This window comes from Boleophthalmus pectinirostris, unplaced genomic scaffold, assembly GCF_026225935.1.
Source record: "Boleophthalmus pectinirostris isolate CB_2022bp ecotype Guang Dong unplaced genomic scaffold, ASM2622593v1 HiC_scaffold_9, whole genome shotgun sequence".
Lineage (NCBI taxonomy): Eukaryota > Metazoa > Chordata > Actinopteri > Gobiiformes > Gobiidae > Boleophthalmus > Boleophthalmus pectinirostris.
The window spans coordinates 28,013,828-28,038,325 of NW_026571541.1; the positions used below are offsets into that span (position 1 = coordinate 28,013,828).

Consider the following 24,498-nt stretch of genomic DNA (forward strand, 5'->3'; position numbering starts at 1 on the left):
CTACATACAGACAGTATATACACTTTATTTGAGAATACCTCAAGGCTGTGTAAAAGTATAGCATGTTATGCAACATAAAAGGTAAATCATATTCTAACTGTTGTAATCGTAGTGATGTCAGTGAAACCTAACAGAGATGAGTGACTACAATAAGCAGAGCATTCATACATTTATTCATTTTTTATTAAAAGAAATACTCAAAGGTAACGAAATAAATAACATCAATTACAAAACAAAATCAAGATAATTTTACCATCACATAACATTCAGGTCAGTAGGCCTATATTCATTTTTTTTTTGATCCAGTGGAGACAAACAAAACAAAAACAGTGAGGAGTAAAAATAATCTTTTTAACTCACAGCACTGAGACCCAGTGTAACTACTTTGTTACAAACTACCAACCAGCATGTAATGCCCACACCACCTACAAGAAAAGAACATTTATTTGTGGTATATAAACTTACATAGTAATTTTGGTGCTTAGAAACACTGGTTACCTGCCACCCCAGTGGGGAATGCAACAAGACGCTCCACAGGAGCTATCCATCGACTGGGGACCACAGTGACCGGGTCAGAGTAATACTTCCATATGAGAGAGATCATCAGAGCGGCCTGAAAACAACAACCCAAAGTGATATCAATACACACTGTTCTACCAGATGGTAGATACCAGGTTAGCAGTTAATACGTATATTACCTCATTTTCTTTGTAAATAATAAACTTTAGTATTTCCCACAAGGAAAATATTGAAAATACAACAATTTAAAAACAAATCAGACCACAGTGCAGTGTCAAACTGTCTCTATGTACTGAAGTGTTTGTGGCATGCAGCAGTTTACAGTTGAGGATAATGTGTAAATATGTACTTCCTGATTAATGGTTTGTTAAAAAAAAAAAAAAAAAAGTACTACCACAGTTTTTAGTGCAACAGCAGCAAATGAACTTACCTGTAAAATATAAAAGACAATGTTCACCACCCACTTCATCTTCGCCTGTTGTGCAGTTCTTGATTTCACTATAAAAAAAAAAAGCCACACTCAATTTAACAATTTAAAAACACACATTTACATTGGAAAGGCGCTCTCCAACCTCAGGCCTCCTTCCAAATTGGCCTATATTATCATAGACAGTGCTTTTTACTGCAGATTCAAGTAATTCTACCATGATAACCCCAATTATGTCACATTGCATTGTGATAAAGACTTAAAATGAATGTTCTCACAGATATTAAATGTACATGACTTTGTCAAAGCTACATGAAATGCACTCAGTATTAAAAGCAGCCATTCTGGCTTGCTGTACTGACTACTGGACTGTGTACCTCAGCTTCGATTACGTTTTTGGGGCCATTGGTGTAAAAAGTCTGGGCAAGGGGTTGGTGATGTTGACATTTTTTTAGTTTTCTGATTATTTTAACAATGCATCAGAAATGCTAAAATGTGTCTGTAAAAGTCTTGGGTGAGGTTAAAAAAAAAAAAAAAAAAAAAAGAAAGACTTTAACCACGAAAAGGATGAAATATTGTATTATAGATTTGTTTTTGTCTCTTTGGTTTGGCCATTTCTGATATAGACAATTTTTTGATTCAAAGTTTTGCACAGATCTGAAACAAATATAGGAATATTATCTTTTTTTAAATTATTATAGGTCCCCCACCCACCTCTGTTTGTACTCTCCTACATTACAAGACAGTGCAAGAGCACCTGTTGTTGGCAGATGAGGTTGGAGGCGACATTAATCAGAAGCTTTCTTTTGTGTTTTGCTCAAGTAGATCTGTGTGGTCAGAAGCTGACAAGCACACATGCCCTCAGTAAAGCTGAACACCTCAGTGTCAGCAACAGTCACCACTCTGACTTCTTACCATGTGTTTTTAGTTGGTCTGTCAACTTGTTGATTTTACGCTCCAGCCGTGCATATCTGGCAAATTCATCCATCATACTAATGGAGGACTGCTCCCTCTTGAGATCTTGAATTTCTGCTCTCATTTCACTTTCCTGCTCAGCATCCTTCTGCACCATTTTGGAGAGCTACAGAGAAAAACACAACTGTCGATTAATTGATTATTATGGTCATTATTATTTTGCACAGATATAAAGAACATATTTAATTATTATCATCATCACTTGGGGCAAAAGAGAAGGCTTACTGGTATTTGGTATTTATATATTATTTATAAAATATATATATATATATTTTTTTTTAAGTGTGTGTGTGTGTGTGTGTGTCTATATCTATGTATACAGCTATCTATCTATATATATATTATATATAGGAGCTCATTGTAGCTATTGTTTGGATTTCATTTGCGAAGAGGCACAGAGGTTTAATGATGGAGCATGAATTCACAGAATCAGGGTGACACAAGCAAAAAAAAAAAACACAACAGACCTGGTTCAAAGTTACTAAGCAGAACATTTTGTACTTTGACCGTAGCTAGCATTAAGTATGAAATGAATACAATGAGATGATTGTTCTCTGCTGCCAAATGCTTTGTCCCAATATTGTGAAAAGTCAGAGTTTAGATACTGGAGGAGCAGTGGTCTCTGCTCTGAGAGGAGCCTTCTGTAATGTCCAAGCTGCTACATCCATAAGGAACATAGCTTCTCCTATGTATAGGGCCAACGTAAATGGTCTCTAGGAATGACCACACCCTCTTGGTGCAGAAAAGCATCTGCAACTGTACAGTCTGTACAATTTGCAGCCTGTTTCAAGGAATAGCACAGCTAGCATAACAGAAAGGGTATTGTGCTAGCCCTGTGTTAGCACGTACAGCCTTTGGTATCTTCTCTTCTCGTAAAATGCAAAGCAATCAAGCGAAACTATCTACACAGAGAAGAAAAGCACCCTACTCACACACGAAGATATGGACGGGAGGAGTGTTTTCATTAAGTTGCACAAAAAAACTGAACACAACACGAGGAACCAAGCGTATCCCGCCGCCATGTTTGTTTCTCCGCCCCGCACACATGGATCCACAGTACGCAGCGGCGGCAGCAGCAGCGCGGCCTGCAGCCAATGATCCCGCTGCATCACACACTCATTTAACTTACCCTGCTAATTAATGAGTGAGAACACACGGATATGAGTGTTATTGTAGCAAAGACAACACGCACAGCAGTAGCCTTTCTAATTTAATCACCATGCAGATCTTTCATAACCAGAGTATTTTACTGTACCATACATGGACCTTTCACGTGGTACTTTATAGTTAAGCAGTAATCTTTTATGAAGGATACTTGGCTGAACACGTGGGCATATGTGTGTTTCTTTATTTTAAAAAAACATTTCAAATTTGTTGTTGCATTGACAGAAACGGTGAGTCGGAAGAAAAAAAAGCCTAATGGGCCAGTGCGTAATGATTGGCGTGCGCTCCGGCCCACACAGGTGAGCTGTTCTAGTTTGAAACCGAGTGGCCTCCAGCGCGAAGCCAATCAGTGAAGGCGGGGGGCGGGTGGAGGCTCTCCCTGCTGGGTTGGTAGGATACAGGATAAAATATACCGTGTGGGGATCCAATCCGGTTTCAGCTAGTTCTGGTACTGCTCGGATGTGTGTGTGAAGTAACACGGAGTCCTCGGGAGGTGCTTTTATGTGAGGTGCCCTCTTCACAGGCTCAGGCTTTACATTGAGTTTATTCACAGCTGCAGCTCAAGTCTCCATTGTCCTCCTTTTCTCGAACCCAAAACCTGTGCCACAATGCCGAGGAAGAAAGTAAGTGAACCTTCATGATGTTTTGAGTATTTACAGTATGGACTATTACAGATGTATAGGAAAGTGTTAAACTTTTTAACTTTTAATCGACCTAGTGCACGAATGCTTGTGAATCCCTGGTCACAAACGCTGAATTTGTCTGGCTCCGTGTGTCTGCAGAGCACCTTTGCAGCTCAGGTCAGCCTGGTGCTGTTGATACTGGAAAGTGGCGCCTTTTTACTTAGAGCTGCGCGCCTCGCTGCATTGGGAAAATCTACTGTACTTTGAGTGACTGTTCCTGCAGACGTGTAGCACTCCTGTTCTCATGTGTTTTTCTGCCACATTGTGCTTTTCGTTACTTCAGAACAAAGGGGTGTGTTGCCCCTCATGAGACACGTTACAATTTCGATTTTTCTTCGATCGTCTTAATAACTCCATCTGTCGACTGAATGCAGACGTATCAGGTCTATGCCTGTTCTTGGATGTTTTATAATAATTTTACAGTTTTTCTTAGGTTGTAATGTATTTTTTAAGCTCACATGCATGGTTAATTTGCCTCCGACCTCGCCTTCGTTTGAGCTGTTAAGTATTCTCTTCACTGTTTTTTTTAGACGACTGGTCGCAGTTATCTTGCGAAATGTAAAATAAGTCCTTTTTTACATTCATTCTTTCCCTTTGCTTATTCCCTCCTGGGAGCCATGAGTAGCCTGTGCCACTGTACAAACGTGTTGTGTACACGGTGCCAATAGTATGTTCGGTTATACACAATAATCTTTTTGGTAAACACGTGGCTGGAATACAAAGTACATTTTCTATTGAAAGAAATCAATTTTGAATGTTAGACCCCCTCTTCCTTCCTCACAGATTAAACAATTTATTTGTGACTTAAGGGAGAGGAGTGCCCATCCCCCCTCTGCCTCACACACCCACTTTTACTCACTCGTGTATGGGACTTTATTTTTGGTCTTATTTATGATATCTCCTTTTCTTTTTACAGTCTACCGGTGAAGCTGATGCAGCAATCGAGGTTTGTATTACACATACATGTGCAGTTTTTCATTCTATGAGCCAATATGACCAACTGTGACCCAAATGAACATTTTGTTCTCAACAGATGTCAACAGATATGCACGGTCACACTTGGCCCATTTGCTTTGTTTTTGTAGTTTTGCGCCCCAACATCTTAGTTTTATTAAAATGTACCAGAATACTACCATAAGTGAACGTAGAACAAGAATACATTTTAACACTTTGCAGCCCTGTAGTTTGTCTTTCATTGCACACTTGCCCCAATAGAGGGCGCCAGTGCTTTAATGATGTTCTTCATCACCGTGATTACATTAAAGCAAATGCACATATTATTTAGTCTTAGACAAACTTACATTTATTGTATTTTATATGTATTCTTGTGTAATAAAATATCTTAAAAAGAAAAAAAAAATGTCAGAATTTCGACTCATTGAAGAGACACAAATAATGTTTTTGGAGTATTCAGTTGAATAACGGTTCTTTTCTGTTTTTAGCCAAGAAGAAAGTCAGCCAGATTGTCAGAGGTAAGTAATTTCTTTCAGCCAAGGCCCAGTTTATTTATTCATACACAAATCATCTAAACTTATAATGTTTTCTGTTGCAGAAACAAATAGAACCAGCACCTGAACCAGAAAAGAAAAAGGTAAAAAAAAAAAAAACAACTTTCAACAAAAATTGGTACTTTTCTCCTAGACTAGAGCTTGTAATTTAATTGTATCATTAATTCTTAGGCACCTGCTAAACCTAAGAAGGTGAAGGAAACAAAGGCCAAGCAGGAAGAGAAGGTAGAAGAGCCTGAGGTAGAAGAGGAGAAGGAGGAAGAAGCACCTGCCCCAGCAGAGAACGGAGACGCCAAAGCTGATGAGGTACGACCTTTGCATTTGAACGTTTTCAATAATTTTGAGTAATATACGTGTTTGAAAGTTTGGTTTGTCTAAATGAATGATTGTGTTTAGGAGGCTGCACCAGAGGCTGACGCTGAAGCTGATGAAAAAGAGGACGAGGCTGAGGAAGAGAAAGAGGCCGAATGAGTTCTCAGTTTCACTCACCACCTTCTACCTTATTTGTAGGCAACACAGAGAATCTCTATTTTCTTAAAACAGCAGTGTTTTTAGGGATATTTTAACTACAAATTCAAGTTTTGTGGTTTCAGTGAAGGGATGTTTGTGTTGGGAATACTTCTAGCTTTGTGGCCTTAGATTTTAGTTATTTTTATTTTACTGTTTTTTAAAATCTGAAATCTGTCACTGAACTTGGAAACCTGGTTGAGGGCATTCCAGAGGTGGTGTTTTTGTAACCTGTAATGTTTTTGATTTTTAATACATTCATCACTATTCCAGTGTGTTTTTTTTAGAATCATTGAAAGGTGTATTGTTGTATGCTATACAGTCTTTTCTTTCAACACAATTTGATGAAATGTATTTAGAACAACTGGAGGTAGGGTTTCATATCATTGTATTTTCTTCTTATATACTTTTGTGAGCATTACATGAATATGCACAGGTGCTGTGAAACCAATCTTTTCTTTGCATTTATTATGGTACATTTAAAAATGAACTGCATGTTCTCAACTGTGCCTAAAATGTGTTAAATGTGTCATTGCTTATCCTTTGAGGATAATCGTATTCAGGGAAGTCCTCTAAATATGGGGTTTCTCTAACAATGTACAATTTCAAATAAAAATGTTGGAATAAAAAATAAAAACTTCTTAAGTTTTGTAAAAAGGAAAGTGGTTTTATTTTGACTTCACATTTCAGACTTTTTCAAGTAAACATTTGAGGTAGCCTAATTTCGTAAGGTGTATTATTTGAGTAAAAAATGTGTTTCTTTTAAGCACTTTAAAGTGAAGCTGCTGAAGCAGAGAGATAAATAATGCATGATCATACATATCTATGAGATCAATGTTATTTGTGCATTACGTCATGACAGAAGAGGCGACCTTGTCACAGCGCGTGCTTCGTAATTAACTAATTTATAAACATGATTTTCTTTTTTCAAACTTATGTAGATAATTTTGGTTGTGCGCTAGCTAAAGAGAATAAAGTGTTTAGTAAAAGATAAAAGCCGTGGTGAGGACAGCAGATAATTCTTTTGTTGCTCTCCCCTCCCCCTGGTTCCTGTGCACTCCGCTGTGGCGGAAGTAAGTGAACGCTCAGGCCTCATCCTTCCAATGGCGACTGCAAACAGGCTCAACAGAAAGCGGGAGCAACTGTGGAGGGGGCCAGAGCACTGGAACTACCACAATTAATTAAATATATCAATCTTCACACGGCCATAAAGTTGGAGTTAAATCAACTCGAACTCTCCAACTAAAGGCCGATTCCATGGCCAAAAGTCGGAACATTTCGCTCCTTGAAACGGGTAAGCGGTTGAAGTAAACCTAATTGTAGTCCAATGTAGTTCGTTAACGCTGAGGTTAATTGATACAGCTTCTGCCTGGTCGCTAATGAATCTCGCTTTGTCAAATTTCAGAGCTGTATTACCTAGTCTCTCGTTTTCTAACCACGGGTCCCTGTCGGAGAGCAGCTGAGGTGAGCTGGCGTGTCTTGACTGGCACCGTCTCTGTATTTCAAAATAGTTGACTGTTGTTATAATCGCGTTAATGTGACATTATAATGTGAGCCATTGCTTTTCGTCCACTATAGGTCCTGGCCACTGAATTAGAGGAATATCAGGTCTGTATCCGTGTTGTCTTTGCTAGCTGCTATCTGCGGGTCTATGCCGAGTCTAGCCATTAAAAGTTGTTTGACTCAGTCACTTTTACCTCCACTATTCGTCTCAATCATTTGTTTATAGCTGGGTTTAACCCGGTTTATGTTCGCCCTGTGTTTCTAGTGTAGCTTTACTTGGCCCATTTGTTTTCAACAGCTCTTACCCGGGAGATTGGATTGGCAAGGAAACGAACACGCCAGATCGTATGAAGATGTGGTGAGTGTGAAGTTGTGTGCATATGTGTTTGTTTGGTATTGTCTGGTGACAGTCGTGCTCCACGCTCCGGGCTGTTTACGCTCTTTGTTCTGTTCGTCTCTGACCGCGGCGCAGCCTGAGCCGGACCCTCCAGCGCTCACATTAGTGTCTTTGTGAAATGAACAGTGTCTGGTTTTGACTGAGATTACTTCGGCACAAAAATGTGTGGATAAAACACTAAGGTTAACAATATTTAGCCCGACAGTTGGACTGCGGATAGGGTGGGTTGTAGGCTCCGGTGTAGTCGAGACGGCCATGCTGGCCAATCAGCTGCCGAGGCTTACTGTCACTGCACTGTTTTGCATGTGAACCGAGCTCTGATTGGGTTAAAAAAGGATGTTTTTGCATAATAGGCCACACCTCTTAGAAGGCAATGGTTCAGAAACATGTACACAGCAAATGCATTAAAAGTTATCTGCTCTTTTTTTTTTTTTTTTTTTTTGATCTCTGCTATCTAAAATGTTTTTATTAAATCAGAGTTAAACATGGTTTGCCTACAGATCTGAATGGCATTTCTATTTAAGGCTCTTTTGGGAATTGGCGCTAATGGTGGCCTTTTTTTTTTTTATAAATGTATTACAAGGTAATACATTACTGATGTGTTTGGCTCTATATGTTATAACAGGTGGCAGCCAACAGACATATTGCTCCTGACCATTTGCTTAAGATATGTCAACAAATCGGACCACTTCTTGACAAAGAGGTGCCATCATGTGTCCCAGGTGTATACTCACTATTGGGCTCAGGAAAGCAATCTATGCTTCGGACAGCAAAAGGTGTGCATCACTCCTGTTTAATTCACTAAACATGACTAACAATGCAGGATAACTTATTTCCCTCTAAATTTTATTGTGACATGTCACTTTCTTTTTAGAATGCGAGAATGTGCGGTTTACAGTTTCATCATATGCAGCCCTACACAGGGGACGACCACCAGAGAGGCCTTTGAACTGCAGAAAACCTCCCCCTCTTGGTAAATGTCTGAATTTTCTTTCAGTGTTTAAAATGCATATGACCGGTATAGACCACACATTTTACTCAATTCATTATATTTAATAAGAAGTTTTGTCAAGGTTTCTCTAATTTGACAGTTTTGGTTGGACACCGCAGAAGATATGATATGCATTAAAAAGGGGCAAAAAGTGATATGTCTCTTTAGTCATCAAATCATTTCTATTGTGTAATTTAGACAACACCTAATGAATGTTTAAATTGTAAAAACTGTGTTCCTTGTGTGCAAATCATCCCTGAATTTTGTATGTAATGTTATTTAGTGATGATGTAGATAGGGATTCTTTTTTAGAAACCCAACAGCACTTCCTGTCATTTTCAGCTATTTTATTAAACAAAGTCTTTACAAATGGACACTTGACTGGTCTAGAACTATGTTAATTATTCACCACATGTGTTATTCCACTAAACCAGGTAATGAATAGAAAAACATGAAACCTGCCTAAAAGTATCTTTACTTTGCCCCCATGTCATACATACATTATGTATGTGTAGAACACATTTCCTCTGAATTGTGATTGCTTATATTTATACTATTTTTCTAGTTCTCATTTGTGACTCTCTGTGCCTTTCTCATCCACAGTGAAGGTTCACAGAGGACGAGAGCTGACTGGAGTCCAGAACTTTAGCTCGATCAATCCTGTCAGCAACTATGAGCGCATGCGTCTACACCGCCGCATCCTGGGCCATCTGTCTGCAGTGTACTGTATCGCCTTTGACCGCACTGGTCTCAGGATCTTCACAGTAAGACCTTTGTTCACTCATTTTCATTGTTATTTTGTAATATAAGTGTCAGTTTATTGTGCTGGTTCAGAAACAGATTTTTCAGGTTTTCAGATTTTGGGATTGTATGTAAAAGAATAAAATATGAATCAGAACATATGGCATTCTCTATGTTGTTTTAGCCATTTGAGTTTTGGATTTTGTGTCAGCCATAGTGACACTGACACTAGCCATAAGACACTGTGTTTCAGTGCCTGTTTTTTTTTTTGCCTTTAGGGCTCAGATGACTGTCTCGTAAAGATCTGGTCTTCATTTGACGGGCGGCTCCATTCGACGTTGAGAGGACATTCTGCTGAGATCACTGATTTGGCAGTGAATTATGAAAACACACTGATCGCAGCAGGAAGCTGTGACAAGACCATCCGTGTGTGGTGCCTTCGAACCTGTGCCCCTGTGGCTGTGCTACAGGGACACAGTGGATCCATTACCTCCTTACAGGTACAGCAGAGGTCAACCTTGGGAATATTGGAAATTGTTTAACATTGCATATTTTTTTATTTTCCTTGTCAATTGTATTTTCAGTTCTCACCATTTGCCAAGGGCTCAAAACGTTACATGCTGTCAACTGGTACTGATGCTACAGTCTGTTTCTGGCAGTGGGATGTTCAAAACCAACTTTAGGTGAGTCTAAGATGCTCTGCATATATTGTACTGGGTATGGGATATTTCAGCATGCAGGTGTAGTCATCAGAATTGTAGTCTATTGTTATTTTAAATGACCCATCAGTAATGAGAGGTACTATATTATCCTAACTATATTGGTTATTAGAATATGAATCTATAATTACTCATGTGTTTTGGTGATTATCTGTACATTTAAACAGCAGTGATGTGACTACTTTTGAAAAAGGTGTCAGTTTGGACCCAACATTTTGCTTTTAGATTTCCCTTTTAATGTGCATTTGATTTCTGAAGCAAAGTGCTGAAATGCTTTATATTGTATTTTATATTCACTTCACACTTGGTCGTGGGAAGCACCTTCTAGCCCTAAGTGTCCTGGGATAGACTGGCCTTTTGGTGATTACGAGGATACTCCATTTTTAACTGGTTTTCTATATGCTTGTAAACACAGGACACCTGATTGCAAGGGGTTGTAATTTGAATGTTCTTATTCGCTATCAGATGGAGAACATACTCCACACTCCAATCATACCTGGATTACTACTGCATATGTACACTGCACACTGCACACTGGCACAGCTAGTAGATGGATTTAACAGTAATGGGCAAGAAATGGTCAGGAATATGTGTTAAGTGGTGAACTCACTCATTTTATCCCGTCCAGTCCAACTTTATTTGTATAGCACGTTTTACCAACATGTCTCCAAAGTGCTGTACACAGTGTGCACAGTATAATTTAAATTAAATAAAGCATAAAAAATAAAAAAGCAAGTAAATGAAAACATAAAAAATACTAATATTAGTAAATACAAAAAACGAAAGTAATTTTAGGACAGATGACCTACATTATTGTCACTTGTTTTCAGATGTAATTGTATTGACTGCCAGCAACTCCCACAATTTTCCTTTTTCCCACAAATGTATTTCCAGTGATCGACCCATAAAGTTCACAGAGAGGCCACGACCGGGCGTTCAGACCGTTTGCTCCTCCTTCAGTCCAGGTAAAGATGACAACCTCAACATTTTAGCAAAAAATACACGTGTTCTTCATTGGTTAATTGACTCAAAGTTCACAAATCGTCCAGGTGGGATGTTTCTAGCAACAGGAAGCACAGACGATGTCATCAGAATATATTACCTGGGAAGTGGCAGTCCTGAGAAAATATCAGACCTTCATGAACACACTGTAAGACAATTTTAAATATAGTTTTTATTTTCAATGTAATTTAAAGGTCTTTTGTATAATCTGTAACATTATAATGCTTTGTCCTTATCAGAAACATACTGAGTTGTGTTTTGCTTCATTTACACGTGTTTAAATAGAAATCCGCTGTGTTTTTAAACTTCATACACCTTCATCAGAATCTTTTGGTCGATTTCAGCCCTGGAATTGCCCATCTTTACTGAATTAAAGAAGATAAAGGGTAGTCATTCATTTGAAAACTACCTCTTTATTACATTACAGGATGGAACAGAGCATTTTGAGGTTTAGACAAACTTAATAAAATAGGATTACTCAAACATGTCTGAAAGAAACAAAACACAATTGGTATGTTTTGAGGAGGTAACAACATTTTTACATGGCTAAAAGCTCACAAGAGTCAATTTTGCGTAGTCTAGGACTTTTGTTCCATTTAAATTCACTACATTTGTCTCTAGGATAAAGTGGACAGCATTCAGTTTTGCCATACAAGTGAAAGGTTTGTGGTCATCAAGGCAAAATGTACTAAAATTGAATGTCCAGATGTGTGTAAACTAATATTGTGTTGTGTTTTCTTTGCAGGTTTGTGAGTGGGAGTCGAGATGGAACAGCGCGTATCTGGAAGCTCCATAACCGCCACCAGTGGAGATGTATTCTTCTCAATATGGCTGCTACTCTACCGGGGTGAGCACTCTTCTTTTAAACACGAGGGAGAGCAGACTTATTGATGTTGCAGTGTAAGTTAGTTGGTTGGTGTGTCTGCCAGTAAGACTCTGAAATTAAACTATCGATTTGATGCTCAGAAACGGACTGCTGTGAGATTTAGTGAGATCTCTCTTGTCAAATGACTTATCACTGACACAGGAGGTTGTGAGTATTTTCTATAGAAGTGCTTCCCCAAAAACTGCATAGCATGTCTTAAGGCTGTGTTCACGCTTCGCTAAACCCAGAACTAGAACTGGACCAAACCAAGTCATTACATTAGGACTAAACTGGGCTAAAACCAAAACAAGTATAAATGTTCGCTAAGGTTTTTGCCGATGGGCTGCTCTGGTGAACGGAATCCACTTAAAATACTTGTGTGCAGACAGACTAAATAACATACATGCGTTTTAGTCAGTTATTTAAGTCTGTAGCAAATATTTTCTTTCTTTCTTTTATTTTAATTTTGTTCATTATGAGGTTATGCATACCCAGCACATTAATAACAAAATAAACATAACAAAATGTGACAAAAGATAAACGCACACAACACATAAATATTTAGGGTGGGGGGGGTTGTAGCTAGGCTGGCGTCACCTAGTGCCTCCACTCAATTTTATTTCTCGGAATACACTAGACAGTTTGCAAAAACCCCAGAAGTGCGAGTCTGGGCACTAGCCAATCAGAGCTGTGAGCTGTGTTGTGGGCTGTGTGTTGGCAACGATTCCTGAGATCGAGGATTTAAAGCCGGAATAAAGAGAATGTTTGGTGAATTTTATCAAGGGGAAAGATGTTATTGCTCTTCTTCCTGCGGGATTCAGGAAAAGCTTAATATACCAGTTAACCCCGTTAGTGGCGCATTACATACTTCACGACCAAATGGCAGTGACTGGTTAAATAAAAAAAAGTACCTGCCTACCATCGAGTGAACAAATTCTAATGCTGCAAGGTCAGATGGTTTACACAAGGCGAAACTGGCTGATAAATCAGGCTAGGAGGTTTGTGGGTAGTATAGAGTTTCTCAGTCCAGTGTTTGAGTGTGTGTTTTTATATTTTAGAGCTGTCACATCATATTTACGTTTAGGTATTTTCTGTTCCCTCGTATATTTCGTTTTCTGTTTATTTTAGTATGTCAATTAATCTTTTTTTGTTTTTTGACAGTGTTTTTCGTTGTTTGTCCCATCAGATCTGATCCAGTGAATGATTCTGAAGAAAGCTACTTTAAACCCAAAGTCACCATGGTTGCGTGGGATCGGCATGACAATACAGTTATCACCGCCATTAACAACCATCTCCTCAAAGTGTGGAACTCCTACACAGGACAGCTGCTGCACGTCCTTAAAGTACCCACAATTTTCTTTGTGCTTTACAAAAGATAATTTTGAAAGCGCTTGGATCGAACTGATGTAAATGTTTTCAGGGGCATGAGGCTGAGGTGTTTGTGCTGGAGCCACATCCCTTTGACCCCAGGATCATTCTGTCTGCTGGCCACGACGGGAATGTGTACATTTGGGACCTGCAGCGAGGAACTAACATTCAGCACTACTTCAATATGGTACATTATGAGTTTTGGAATATATTTCCCATTCAAAAACCTCACTGTGGCTACTTGTATATATAATAAATAATACGTAAACTAAATACAGATTGAAGGCCAGGGACATGGAGCAGTGTTTGACTGTAAATTCACTCCTGATGGACAACGCTTTGCCTGCACTGATTCACATGGCCATCTGCTCATCTTTGGCTTTGGCAGTTCTAAGCCGTATGAGAAGGCAAGTATAAGAAGGCTTTGAACAAATGTACAGTATGTGTTTTTGAAGTCCACTGCTCACTTTTCTAAGGGCAATGTGTGTTTTTTACTCCTTAGCTCCCAGACCAAGTGTTCTTTCACACAGACTACAGGCCCCTTATCAGAGACGCCAATGGCTTTGTCCTGGACGAACAGACACAGCAGGCTCCTCATCTCATGCCTCCTCCATTTTTGGTGGATGTAGATGGAAACCCTCACCCGCCCAGGTACATGGGCCTTTAATTCAGGAGACTGTACTTTGTGTTTCAATAAATCTACAGATTCATAATATGGTTTAGAAAATGTTTTGAGGCCTGTTGGTGTTGTACGAGTCTCGTGCCTGTGTGAGGAGGACTTGAAAGGAATTGACTGCCATTTACAAGTGATAATTTTGAATCATGCTTGAATTTTGTCTGTAGGTATCAGCGCCTGGTTCCTGGTCGGGAGAACATTGCAGCTGAACACTTAGTTCCACAGCTGGGATATGTTGCTACAAGTAAGAACTAAAGTGGACTTCTTTTTACATCGTTGTGAACCAAGCACACAGATCGTACATGTACTGTTATCTGCAGGTGATGGTGAAGTGGTGGAGCAGGTGATCAGTCAGCAGACTGCAGAGCCAGAGGAAGTGGCTGTACGGCGTAGTAGTCTCCTGGATGAGGCCATCCGACAGCTACAGGCACAACAAGACCGCCAGACTCAGCCTGAGAGTGGAGCACCACAGCAGCCTCACAGAGAAGGTCCAGCACTGCTGCCTGCCCCCAGCACCCCGCGCAGAGGTAATGCCTCATCTCTTATTCAAACGTTATACAGATCTTGTACAATCATGGTGTAGCTCATGTGTGTTATTTTACAGTGTCAGTCAATGATCGGGCTGATGTGCAGTCTCCTCCTAATGTGGGATTGCGGCGCAGCGGTCAGGTGGAGGGTGTGAGGCAGATGCACCAGAATGCCCCACGCAGCCAAATGGCCACAGAAAGAGACCTCCAGGCCTGGAGACGCAGAGTGGTAGTGCCCGAACTGCCACCCAGCGGCTATAGGTACAATTTATATACTCTACAAGATGATTGTATATATCCATATGAGAGTATATAATAGTTTTCCCATGATTCAATACGCATCTCAATACATGGGGCACAATATCGATTTGATTTTGAAACCTTTTAAGATGCAGGAAAAAAAATATATATATATATCATTTTTTTGCTACTGAGCATAATATTAACACTTAAACACTAAGTTATTAATGAAACATCACATTTTAACACATTACAGCGCAACTAATATAAAGTAGTTTATGTGTGAAGTGTTTCAGTTCATTTAGTTCAATGCTTTACAGCTCAGATTTTTTTAATCAGTGCTTTTTAAGGAAAACAGTTTATACAATATACTCTTAGTCATATAGAGTGCTTGGTGAAATACAATGTCAGACTTCCGTTTTGGATGGTGATTTGATGAGGTGTTTGGATTCTTTTCCTCTTCCTCCTTCCTCATCTCACTGTGTTACATGCCTGTGTCTGTGCTGCTCTGCTCCCCTCTAGTAGCAGCAGTGACAGACTATAGCTCCTCCCCTAACTCCCCTACTACAGTCTGTGCTCTTACAGACATACAGTGCTCTCCCACCTTCCTTGTGAACATTCAAACTGTGTAATATTACATAGAAATGTCTCAACAAACCATTTTATGAATAAAACTTATGAGCTCTGAGGTCTGAACTGTTGCATCCCTAGTATGTAAACCATTGGATTTGTTTTTCAGGGATCAGGAAGAGATCAGGAGTGTTAAAGGAGATGAAGAAGTTGCACTATTTATTGCACGGAAAAGACGTATTATGTACAGCAGTTGTCGAGTAAGTGTTTCCTACTACAAAAAGAATATTTATTTAGTTATATAAATTTAGTGTGTAAACTATATTAGAATGTTATTAATGGATTATGTCTGTGACAGGATGATTCTGATGAAGAGCCTCCCCCTGTCAAAAAGTCCCACAGCCGCACTGATCCTCAGGAATATTTGGACTTGTCCTGTGAAGAAGGAGAGGAGACAGCCTCCTCAGATGCACACACTGAGGTAGCATGCGTAACTATTACTGTGTTTATATTTATTGCTGATGGCTTCATAATAAACCAAATGCTATAATCATCTGCACAGGACAATGAGCTGGATGGCAGTGACCTGGACACATCTAATGACGAGGAGTGGAATAGTGACAGTCCAAGGTATTTTTGGGTTTGCATAGACCAGAGAATTTTAGCATAAAAACTCTTTAAATTTCCTTAGATGAGACCTACTCATAATGCAATGACTTAATTTTTTTATGAATTGGTTTCCTTTTTGTTAATAATATTTATCTGAACAGTCACTCATCTAGTGAGTACTCGGACTGGACTGCAGATGCAGGGATAAACCTGCAGCCCTCCACACCCCTGTCAGCGAGAAAGCGTGTGCGCCGGCAGCTCAGCAGCTCTGAAGAAGAGGAGGAAGACACAAAGGAAGAGGAGAATGAGGAAGAGGAGGAGAAGCAGCACAGCGACGAAGAGGAAAGTCCTCAGAAGAAAAGCAAAAGCAAAACAAAGAAGGAGAAAACAAAGTCCCCACGTGTAAGTTATGTTGAATATCTGCAGATTCTCCAGGCCTGAACTCTTTTTATTTGTGAAATCTTTTTTTATCAGCGACCCAAACCCAGGCCGTCCATCAACAGAGAAGTGTCCAATGAGTTCAGACCATCCCAATGGATTACTGATGTCATTCCCAGGAAGTCTCCTTTTGTCCCTCAAATGGGAGATGAGGTATGCAAAAGTACTAGGTTCACGTACAAAAAAGTCTCAGACTTGGTCATTGCAAAAAACAGTGTTTGATTGTTGGATTGTATTAGGTAATCTACTTTCGCCAAGGACATGAGGCCTATGTTGATGCTGTGTGTCGGACTGAATTGTATCCTATAAATTTAGAAAAACAGCCTTGGAAGAAAATGGAGTTGCGGGTAAGCTAATGGGATGGGATCAAAATTGCTTAGTGGAGCTAAAGCTGTTGTCAACTTCAGAGTGCCTCTAACTCGTCTGTTGTTGCTGTCAACTGTGATGTGCAGGACCAGGAGTTTGTGAAAATTACAGGGATCAAATATGAAGTCTGCCCCCCAACGCTGTGCTGCCTGAAGTTGACTCTTATTGACACTGGCAATGGAAAAATCACTGACAAGTCTTTTACTATAAAGTAAGCATCTTCAAATTTTATGTATTTTCATAAATGTTCAAATAAACCATTTACTTATTTTTGATCTCAGGTATCACGACATGCCTGATGTCATTGATTTCTTGGTCCTAAGGCAAAGCTATGATGAAGCACTCCGAAGGAACTGGCAGCCAAGTAAGTTAATCCAAGAAATGGTTATTTGTTTGTATTTTCCATTCAAGACTGTTGTGACTGACACTTTCCTTGTGCAGATGACAGGTTCCGCTCGGTTATAGACGATGCTTGGTGGTTTGGAACTATAGACTGTCAAGAGCCTTATCAGCCAGAGTACCCAGACAGCCTGTTTCAGTGTTTCAAAGTCAAGTGAGTGAACATCAAAACCAGTATGACTAACTAACCACTACGTCTTTTAACGCTGTTTTGCATAATTTTCAGGTGGGATAATGGGGAGACTGAGAAGCTGAGTCCATGGGATATTGAGCCCATTTCTGATGAAGGTAAAAGGGCTGTTACTTAGAATTTGTTGTTTGTGATTTCTCCCGTAGAAAGCATATATTTAACCTCAGACATAGCCACATTATGTCACTGTCTACTCTGTCAACTGCATCAGTGCAAAATTAATACTTTACTATCAACAAAACTAAACCAAGGGACACTTTCACAAAGCAGGTTAAATAACCCTTGAACCCTCCTCTGTTCATCCCTTTACACAATTAGTCCAAGTCCAACTCTTGAAATGGTGTGGAAACTCCAAACCTCGAGGTGTCTGTTGCTGCTGTCTGAAGGACTGCTCTCCATTAGACAATATACTCCCTCATTCACTAAAATGTCCAGAACATAAAGTTGATTAGCTAATACAACTCCAAGTGTATCTCTTGAACTGGGAAACGGTTGTATATCTGAAGCATTATCATTTAGCAGTTTGTTGTCCACAGAAAAGCTTGTTATTGCTGTGTGACCTGTGCCATTGTAAGAGTGGTGAATGCTTTGCAGCCCAGCAGCCTGAAACAGAGGGAGCAGGGATCCCAGTGACAGCAGAGGAGATGAGGGAGCTCATGTACAAGCCTCAGCCTGGAGAGTGGGGCGAGCGGAGCCGCGATGAAGAGTGTGAACGCATCATTACAGGCATCAGTCAGCTCAACGGTGTTGGTGTGTGAAGCCACTGTCTATTTACAGCAGAAAACACACTTCTCTTGTGTCACTTCTTGTGTCATGCAGAAGAGATGATTGTGCACTGGTAGCTTTAGCCTCATGTAATGTGTGAATCTGCCTCTTAGTGCCATAGCTCTATCGACCCTTTTTTCCTCTACTTGATCTACAGATATCGTTGCACCCTTTGCTGGTCCAGTAGACCTCACACAGTACCCCACCTACTGCACTGTGATCGCCTACCCCACGGATCTGGGCACCATCAAGCTGCGGCTCATGCACAGGTTCTACAGGTAAAATCAAAATTACATTTTGTTTTTGTTTTTGTTTTTTTAGCTGACACACCTTTTTAAAGTTGAACTTATGCAATTGTTTAATCCTACAGACGACTTTCTGCACTAATTTGGGATGCAAGATATATTGCAACCAATGCACGCACTTTTAACGAGCCAAGAAGCAAAATAGCAGACTCAGCCAAAATCATCACTAATGTTCTTCTGAAGTTTATCAAGTAAGTTTTGCTTGTACAAGAACACAAACTCTCTAACATTTCACTCAACATTGCACTGACTTTGTGTGTATATTGTAGTAATCCAAGCTGCACAGATATTATGGAGATTTATAATGCTGTGGAAGAAATGGGTGATGATGGGGACGAAGTAAGTTTTTATTTTTATTTATTTTTAAGCACTAAACATTCAGTTATTAATGCCGTTTGAAACCTTCTTTTAGGAGGAAGATGCAGAGGCTCCAGGGACGTCTTCTGGACATCGACTGCGGCAGGTAAATAAACCCAACTTGCACTTGAGTTTTCTTCTGCTGCTGCTGCTGCTGCTGCTGATGTATGTAAAAATGTTTTTTTTTTTCCCCACTGAAGCGCACTGTAGAGGTTCTTCCTGATCGAGATGCTTGGAAGGAGCAGTGCAAGAGTCTGCTGAATTATATTTTAGAATGCGAGGACTCTGAGCCATTCAGACAGCCTGTGGATCCAGACAATTATCCAGTAAATGCTTTACTTTTTATACTTAACCTATAGCCTTCTTGTTTTGCTCAACTCTGCAGTAAAAAAAAATGGATAATACATGCCACACACTACCCTTTGGGGGTAACAACAGTAACCAACTGTGTTTTGGCTTATGCCATTTTTTTAAAATTTGTCATATTTAGTGAAGTTATGATTGACAGTTCCTCTCTGTGTAATGTATGTAGCTCTCCCCTTCTCCATGGAGAAGAATTGGTTAATTAGTGGTAACCCTGCGCCCTGTGCTGTGTTTGCACAGAGCTTCATTCAGAATAGCCAGGTTTGATAGAGATATACCTGCTTTGTAATACTGCGTATCCAGACTGCCCCATGTCTGGTTTAGTGGAAATTATCCAGGATAAGTTTAGCTATCGTCATAGTACAGGCCTCAGTTTGTTGTCTTGCCAGAAAACATTTCTAGTAGCTCTAAACACACCAGCATTAGATATGGATATTATTGCATCTTTATCCACATTATATTTTGTGTTTGCCCAGGACTACCATGACATTATAGACACACCAATGGACTTTGGCACAGTGAGGAGAACTTTGGAGGAAGACCGCTATGAAAACCCCATAGAATTGTGCAAAGATGCGCGGTTAATATTTGCCAATGCCAAAGCCTACACACCCAACAAACGCTCCAAGGTATCACATTTTGTCAGTATTCTCTAAATTGGTATTGTTTATTGATGTATTTTGTCTATAAAGAATTCTGTTCTTTGACCTGAAGATTTACAGCATGACATTGCGTCTGTCAGCGTTTTTTGAAGAGCGATTCCGAACCATCATATCAGAGTACAAAACAGCTGTGAAGAGCAGTGAGAGGCTCCGACGAAGCCAAAGGTTCCGCAAGAAGATGCAACTACAGGAACAGCCATCAACCACCAATAACACAAAGTTTGTCTTTATATAGGTCTGCATATCATAGCAAAGCTTTTGTTGGTTTAAAATAATATGTTATCTTGTATCTTGTTTAGTCACAGGAAAGGTGCTGCCAAAACTCAGGAAAAAAGGGAGACATCAGTGACCAAATCTACCTCAGCCAAGAGTGTCTCGGACAGGGCCCGTCGGAAACAGCGCAGCTCTGAGAACAGCTCATCTGAAGACGACGATGTTAAAGCTGCCTCTACATCAGGTACAGCACACATGTGTGAGCTTGGCCAAGTTTAACCAAGCATCAGCCATTGTCAAAATTACATTATTGCATTGACATTTTTAATCCACATTTTGTGTAATTTTCTATGTATTATCTGTTGTGTGTTCAGAATCTGAAAGTGAGAGTGACGCCAGTGAGTCTGAAGATGACAAACACTCAAGAACATCCAGACAACAAGGCAAAGCCACACGGCCCACCAGAAGCAACAATTCAAAGCATGCTAACAAAGGTTAGTGGTAGAAGATGCATACTTTTAGATAAGACTGTTAATGTGAGGTCAGTTTGAATATTAAAGCCCAAATATTAAATAAATCACATCAAATACTACACTTAAGCCCTAAATGCCTGTAAAAGTACATGCTCACATCTTTTTCATAGCTGCAAGTGATAGTGATGATGACAATGAAGAAGAAATGGGTAGTGAAGAAGAGGAGATGTCAAGCAGTCGCTATCCTAGCAGATCCAGCCATAGGAGCACAAGACTCACCAGAAACCGCTCTGGTGCAGACAGAAGGCAATCAGGTCTGTATGATGTGTGGTTCATTTGCTTAGTCACTGGCTCAATGTGCTGCTTATCTCTCTATCACTCTGTATTCTTTAGTATTCTGTACCTAACCTTGTAAAGCTTCATGTCCTTGTGTGGTTTTCAGAGCGTTCCATGGTGAATGGCCACAGCAGCCGCTCCTCTCTCAGGGACAGGCGTCAGCGCAGTGAGTCTGACAGAGCTTCCTCAGACTCAGAGGAAGAGGAGGCATCAGGCCGAAGGGCTCTGAAGAGGAGGACAGCTCAAGCCGCTGTCAATAAGATCAAACTGTTAGAGGCCTCTGAGGAGGAAGGCTCAGAGAAGGAGGAACAGCAAGACCAGTCGCCAAGGAACAGCCATTTAAGAAACTCATCTCGAACTAACAAACGCACAGCAGTAATTAAGAGCAGCTCCGAATCAGAGGAAGGTAGGTTAACATAACAAAACACTGATCTGAGTTTAAGTAAATTAATCTACTGTTAAAGTTCTTATTTGATTTTTATAATTTTTATAATTTGATCATTTTGCAGATTCTCACAACACAAATGAATCCAGTGAGGAGGAGGTTCAAAACACAAACTCTTCATCTTGTCAGCAAAATGGAAACACTAAAAAACAAAGACAGGATCCCAAATCAAAAAGCAATGGTGAGTAACATTTTGCCACCACTTTTTATGAGTTTGGTTAGACAATTAGATTTTAATTAATTTTATCTGCAGATATCTTGGCCAATGGACATGATGCACAACATTGCTCAGACCAAGAGGAATCTAGTGAAGAAAGTTCTGAAGATGAAGAGCAGCCTGAGAAACCTATAAGAAGAGCAGCAGTCAATGCTGCAAAGAAAAGTAGGATTTCAAGTGATGAGGAGGAGCAGGATGAAGACGACTGGCAACCACCTAAAAAGGACAAAAGTCCTTCTTCACAGAAACCAAGTCAAAATGGACAAGATTCAGATAAAACTAGCCCTAAGAAAAAGACAAATAAATTGTTATCAAAAGGCCAAGACCAACCAAAATTTGCTGCATCTAGAAAAACAGAAGCTGATGATTCCGAGGAGCTGAGTGATGTTCCTAAGACATCCAGAACACGTGCGAAAAAGGAAATGAAGGACAGCTCTAGTGACGAGTTCGAGCCTGATGCACGGTCACTAAGGCGAACTAGAAACAAGAGCAAACCGAAGCGAGGTCGCGGTACCTCCTCTGCCTCAGAGAGTTCTAACCAAGAATACAAGCCTAGGACCAAGTCCAGACGTAAAGGCTCCACTGGTTCTTCAGAGGAGGACCCTGATCATTCAGACAACAGTAGCAGAAGGCCAAGACTTAGGACTTTAATAAAAAAGAAATACACCAGTGACCACTCCCTTTCTGACACTTCTGAGAGCCAGAAGAAAGCAACAAACGGAATCTCCACCTCAGCATCTAACAGACCGAAAAGGCAAGCATCAAACAGAAATGTATCAAATGGAATAAGAGAGCAATCTTCTTCCAAAAGAAAACGCATTTACACTTCAGATTCTGAGGATGCAGAGGAGAAGGAAGAGGAGCCTGTGTCCAAGAAGAACAAGAATAGCAGGTCTGGGCCCTCTAAAACTCCTAAAAAGAAATCCAAATCACTGGATAGTGGCAGCAATGAGGAGGACTCTGCTTCTCAGTCTGCAGATCAGGAAGAGGAGAAGGAGGACGACACTGGCCGTTCAGGGAGAAGAAAGAAGAATGTAAAGCAGCCAAACCGTAAAAAGGGAAGGGAAAGCTACAGCAGCAACAGCAGTAGTCACACATCACACTCAGAAAGTGACCAGTCTTCTGTCTCTGAACACTCACTCTCTGGCTCAGGGTCCCACAGCAGTCCAAAGAGGAGGCGGGCTCATCAGCGTCCCCAGAGGACGTCCCGCCTCCAGCTCAGACAGCGGCGCACCTTTGCTGCCTCTGAGGGCGAGGATAGTGATGAAACATACAGCAAACGGACCCCGCGAGTAAATACACGCTACAGGGGGAAAAGAACTATCAACTATCAAGACAGTGAATGAAGGACTTCGTCTGGGGCTTTTATTGAACTATGAATTAATTTGTATTCAGATTGGTGCATCTGTACTTGTGAATGTGTGGAATGACCCGTCGATTCACAAAAACTTTGTCTCAGACAGCTCTAAATTCAGATAGATATGTGGCCACATTGTAGACTAGTCAGTTTAGACTGACAGTTCTGATCATCAGACTACAGTCAAACTAGAGTGCAGACCACTTCCTACTAATCGGCATGTCTATTTTGGATCATTATATTGTTCCTTTCAACACAAATTACAGGAAAATAATGGACCATTTGAACTTAATAGACACAGTAGTCTACTATTCAGCAGTATTCAAAACTATTTCAGATAAGTATGTTAAAACATAAAACTGTCTGAATTTGGAGCCTAGAGGGTTTTGTGGATTTACAGAGGCATCACTGAACATGTTTACATGATGTGCAAATCCAACATATAACCAATATTTCAGCTACAGCAATAGCCCTATACTTAGCAGCTTTAGACATTAACTGGAGACTGTCAAAGAGACACTTGATGGTCACATTATGGTAGTAGCACTGGAGTCTTTGAAAGGAAATGCTGTGAATCTGTTTCATTCAGGGATATTATTTATATTTTCTATGAAAAACTTGTTTATAAATGGAATACAAATTCAAGCATTTGAACTGCTGTTTTTCACGAGGACAGTGAATGCTTATTTCTCACACATGGCTTGTAATATGGTCAGCTGAGTTGCCATTCTGGGGGATTCGGTCTGCTTGGGTGCTATCTGATATACCTCTGTTTAAATCGAGCATATTGCTGGCTTGCACTAATAGACACTGTACAGAGGTATTTCATACACTAGTTTTGCATTAGAAACTCAGGGGTCAGCTAAGTTTACTGTAGTCTCAATCATGCAGGTGTTTTGTGAGCAGAAATAATTCCACATCTGCAAATGTCCACGCACACGAACTGGGACAAAACAAGTCATTAATTTATGGAAAGACTTGACTACAGCACTCCCATATAGATCCACATACAAACTTCACTGTTCTGGATTAAAATGAGCCAAATGAATAGAAGTCCCCCAATGACATTTCTTTGTGAGTTTATTGTTTAATGAATTAGTGTAGATATTAGCAAAATGTTAATTTAAAATGTTTTTGTTCTTTCCTTCTGACTTCCTTCTTTTTTCCACAATTTGTTTTTTCGTCTTGCCATATGTCACACATTGGTACCTTTTGCTGAGTACAAGTAACCAAATGTACAGAAGCAAAATTTTGTGATTTCTCATATTGGGAAGACTTTATAGTCCTGTGTTAAGTACAGTCAGTATTAAATTTAATTTTCCCAGATTTGCCAGCCACCTAGAGTTTAGTTTTGTTTATGGGGAGGTTTCTTAATACAGTCGCTTTTTTGGCATTTTGCTTAATGTTTTTCATACTACATGTGTAATAAACAGGAAAACTGTTGAAGCAAATGTGGTTGTGGAGTGCAATGATTTGTTTTTTGTGTTTTTTAATAAAACATTTCACCCCTATCTTGATTTTATGTATTGATTTTGTAATTTGAAAAAAAAGGGCTCATAGTTTTAATACAGTTGGAAGTAGGTTAAAAGAAGGTTTGGTTCCAGAATAAAACAAACAAATA

The 24,498-nt window shown here is 39.9% G+C and overlaps 3 protein-coding genes across 5 annotated transcripts; 2 read left to right on the forward strand and 1 right to left on the reverse strand.

Annotated features, from left to right (window-relative positions):
* Window positions 1-165: 165 nt before the first annotated feature.
* On the reverse strand, window positions 166-3,329 carry get1 (guided entry of tail-anchored proteins factor 1). 3 transcript variants are annotated; one of them, XM_055167042.1, is made up of 5 exons: window positions 3,177-3,329; window positions 1,862-2,027; window positions 950-1,017; window positions 499-613; window positions 166-425 (listed from the first exon to the last, which is right to left on the reverse strand). In XM_055167042.1, exons 1-5 carry the CDS (start codon window positions 3,177-3,179, stop codon window positions 352-354), a joined length of 426 nt encoding a protein of 141 aa, XP_055023017.1. In that variant the 5' UTR covers window positions 3,180-3,329; the 3' UTR covers window positions 166-351. The 3 variants fall into 3 exon arrangements, with proteins under 3 accessions (XP_055023017.1, XP_055023018.1, XP_055023016.1); XM_055167043.1 differs by having other exon boundaries at window positions 3,051-3,177; XM_055167041.1 differs by lacking the exon at window positions 3,177-3,329 and adding an exon at window positions 2,854-3,007.
* A 174-nt stretch (window positions 3,330-3,503) lies between these two features.
* Window positions 3,504-6,445, forward strand: hmgn1a (high mobility group nucleosome binding domain 1a). Its single transcript, XM_020937711.2, has 6 exons — window positions 3,504-3,708; window positions 4,685-4,714; window positions 5,211-5,240; window positions 5,321-5,359; window positions 5,448-5,582; window positions 5,673-6,445. Exons 1-6 carry the CDS (start codon window positions 3,694-3,696, stop codon window positions 5,745-5,747), a joined length of 324 nt encoding a protein of 107 aa, XP_020793370.1. The 5' UTR covers window positions 3,504-3,693; the 3' UTR covers window positions 5,748-6,445.
* A 391-nt stretch (window positions 6,446-6,836) lies between these two features.
* Window positions 6,837-24,388, forward strand: brwd1 (bromodomain and WD repeat domain containing 1). Its single transcript, XM_055166847.1, is given in 45 exon segments — window positions 6,837-7,077; window positions 7,189-7,247; window positions 7,362-7,391; window positions 7,585-7,644; window positions 8,309-8,459; window positions 8,558-8,656; window positions 9,278-9,438; window positions 9,694-9,915; window positions 10,000-10,088; window positions 10,090-10,098; window positions 11,029-11,099; window positions 11,184-11,284; window positions 11,758-11,798; window positions 11,882-11,983; window positions 13,188-13,344; window positions 13,422-13,556; window positions 13,648-13,776; window positions 13,872-14,020; window positions 14,213-14,289; window positions 14,366-14,572; window positions 14,650-14,833; window positions 15,552-15,642; window positions 15,741-15,863; window positions 15,945-16,012; window positions 16,153-16,393; window positions 16,466-16,582; window positions 16,669-16,776; window positions 16,882-17,006; window positions 17,077-17,159; window positions 17,237-17,348; window positions 17,421-17,482; window positions 17,979-18,134; window positions 18,307-18,427; window positions 18,520-18,645; window positions 18,724-18,793; window positions 18,867-18,917; window positions 19,012-19,137; window positions 19,651-19,803; window positions 19,889-20,055; window positions 20,136-20,293; window positions 20,424-20,543; window positions 20,693-20,836; window positions 20,965-21,264; window positions 21,368-21,484; window positions 21,557-24,388. Coding segments are annotated over 45 exon segments (6,519 nt in total). The 5' UTR covers window positions 6,837-7,040; the 3' UTR covers window positions 22,867-24,388.
* The last annotated feature ends 110 nt before the right edge of the window (window positions 24,389-24,498 follow it).

Coding starts and splice junctions, on each gene's coding strand:
- get1 (XM_055167041.1), bottom strand. CDS start 2,943: ATGGCGGCGGGATACGCTTGGTTCCTCGTGTTGTGTTCAGTTTTTTTG. Junction 2,028..2,853: donor TCCCGTCCATATCTTCGTGT/GTGAGTAGGGTG, acceptor TTTTCTCTGTAG/CTCTCCAAAATGGTGCAGAA. Junction 614..949: donor TTGTCTTTTATATTTTACAG/GTAAGTTCATTT, acceptor TGTTGTTTTCAG/GCCGCTCTGATGATCTCTCT.
- hmgn1a (XM_020937711.2), top strand. Junction 5,241..5,320: donor AGTCAGCCAGATTGTCAGAG/GTAAGTAATTTC, acceptor TTTCTGTTGCAG/AAACAAATAGAACCAGCACC. Junction 5,583..5,672: donor GAGACGCCAAAGCTGATGAG/GTACGACCTTTG, acceptor GATTGTGTTTAG/GAGGCTGCACCAGAGGCTGA.